Consider the following 2,500-nt stretch of genomic DNA (forward strand, 5'->3'; position numbering starts at 1 on the left):
AGTTTGAAATATCCCGGCGTTTTGACCATTTGGAGCCAAAACAGCCCCATCGTTAATGGGTTAAGAAGAAATTTTTTAACAGACCTAAATGTGTTTCAGGTGCTTCATTGAGAGCATCACAATCAGGTCTGGCACAGGAACACTAGAAGACTCTACCACACAGACAGAGCAACCACCCAATTCCTGTGAGACAACCAACAACTCATCTGTGGTTCCTGAGGTATGTTCTTCCATGTGTATATGTTTTCTCACTTTTCATCTTCTTCCTAATTAGGTCCTACCTTCAGATATTCTGTATAAGGCTAAAAGATGTAAATATTAGTGATGATATTGCTTACAGTGTGTTTATGAATAAGATACTGAAAGAATACTTAAATGTGTATTTATGAACAACATCAATGCTAAAAGTTGAATTTATCAATAACATGAGTCTCTCTCTCTCTCTCTGCCTCGACCAGATGCGCATGTCGGTTCTCCTTGCGCAGGAGTCAGATGACGTCACAAGTACAAAGATGGAGAACATGGTGAGCTCGCCTGTTTCATCAGCAAAGAAGAAGGCTGGCCGGAAACATTCCCGAGAGAAGCAGCAGTTTGGCTCTAAGGACAGCGTGAAAATTGTGAATGAAATTGGGGGACCTCGTAACAAGGAAGTATGACAAACTTCTAGACAAGTTTAATGTCTTAAACTTTTTAATCAAGTTTAATGATGTTGAAAAGGACAGATGAATGATCTCTGTATATTTATTATCATTATTAATACTATTACTATTATTATTATTATTGTTAATGTCATTGTTGTTATTAGTGCTGTTGTTACTGTTGTTGCTATTACTTTTGTTTTGTAAATGTGGTGCAGCTTCTATATTTGTTCTAAAAAAACTGGTATACTATAGCAGTCCACTCTATTTGGTTTTCAAGTTAATACTCAACTTTCCTTTAGATGAAATATCATAGTTGAAATGAAAAATATTTAATTTTAGTGTTCATAGGTTGCTGAAGATGTGTTTTAGTCATAAAGGAAATTATGATTTTATAGATTACAAGATGACATGATATCAGTCACATAGAAGGTTAGTGTGGTATTCAAGTTTTATTTATTGTCCATGATATGCCTAATAGCAACCCAGGCACTAATGAAGCTGAAAACCTAAGGACTCAAAAGTTCACGTTTATTTCCAGACTGTGAGTATGAGGAAGACAAAAGAAGCTATCCAATTTGAAAGTATTTAGTTCATTGATATCATGCATTGTTCATAGATTTGATATTTTCTTGTTCATTGACAGTGTATCTAAATGTAACTTTGTGTGTTGATATTAAGTTTTGGTATGGAGACATTCATTTTGATGTATTATCAAAATATCTTACCAAGATTGTTCTGAGTTAGAATGACTTAGTAAGGATGACTAAGTAAGGATGACTTAGAATAAAATGATGTTGCCTTGGCAAAAAAAGAAGAATAGGCCATTAATATCAAAAGAATTTGGTTACATTTGAAAAGCAAATAAAAGTAGCAATTTTGGAAATGATTTGGTTGTTTTTATGGACTGAAAGATAGTATGATTTTAGAAATCCAAGCAGTGTTTAAAGCAATTTTCTTTTCTTAATGAACCTGAACCTGTAATTAATTCACTGATTTGCACCCATAGCCTGTGGACCCTGCAGAAACACGAAGCTTATTAGATGAGGACAAATCAGAGACCGATACCGGCATAGACACCAGCCAGGACCCAGCTCTCCAGCAGGTAGTACCGAATCCAGAAGAACAGACCCAGAAAGAGCTGCGAGCCCCTCAGGCAGAGGCAGAAGTGGACGAGGAGGAAATCGGAGAAGAGGAGCCAGAGATGGAAGAGGAAAATGAAGAAGGAGAAGACAATGACACTGAAAATTCCCTCAGTTCCCTCCCCACTTTAGCCATGAGGTGCGCCCCCAACTCAGAGGTTGAAGCAGAGGACAGCATATCGCAGGCTCCGACAGAATCACCCGTTTGGACCCCCAGAAAGGTATTATCAAGTAATCTCGGACTCCTTTCATTCCTCTTTTATCCAACTTTCCACTGACTCCCACACTCTCTTCTAGACAAAGATGATGAGCAGGGAAGGGAGGTATTTTGGGCTTTGATCTTACTGCACTGACAAATACAGTTCTCGACCACACATGACCGATCAGATCAGCTAAACAACACAACTTGCATTTTCTGCCTTGCATGCCAACTCCTTGATTAGTACCTTCCTCCTAGTGTCTTTGATTCTGTACCTTAACGCCATTTCCTGAAGGTCACTCTCAGATCTGTCCATCTCCCCTTTGGTTTCTCTGTAATCTTTCTTTTTTACAACTCTGTTTCTATTCCTACAGACTTCACTAATTTATATATTTTTTTAACACTGAAAGGATTATGATTTTTTTTTTTTATACTAAAACTTAACAGAATTCACACTCTTCATAAGATGCAAATTTGGCTTTGCTTTATATTTTGAGACTTATGATAGTATTAGATATTTT

The 2,500-nt window shown here is 37.0% G+C and overlaps 1 protein-coding gene across 17 annotated transcripts in view; it reads left to right on the forward strand.

Moving 5' to 3' along the window:
• The window catches only part of Mrgn1 (Mahogunin ring finger 1), a 22,292-nt gene that overhangs the window by 9,918 nt on the left and 9,874 nt on the right, over positions 1 to 2,500 (forward strand). For all 17 annotated transcript variants that reach the window (XR_006223418.2, XR_015192486.1, XR_015192487.1 and 14 more), the window contains 3 exons: positions 100 to 220; positions 459 to 650; positions 1,648 to 2,001. Coding sequence is in view for 12 of the 17 variants with exons in the window: in XM_043019190.2 (XP_042875124.1) it covers positions 100 to 220; positions 459 to 650; positions 1,648 to 2,001 (667 nt within the window). In the remaining 5 variants the exon portion in view is untranslated. The remainder of the gene's footprint in view (positions 1 to 99; positions 221 to 458; positions 651 to 1,647; positions 2,002 to 2,500) is intronic.

Source organism: Penaeus japonicus, unplaced genomic scaffold (assembly GCF_977035675.1).
Source record: "Penaeus japonicus unplaced genomic scaffold, GWHDUDI00000001_assembly GWHDUDI00000029, whole genome shotgun sequence".
NCBI classification, from domain to species: Eukaryota; Metazoa; Arthropoda; class Malacostraca; order Decapoda; family Penaeidae; genus Penaeus; species Penaeus japonicus.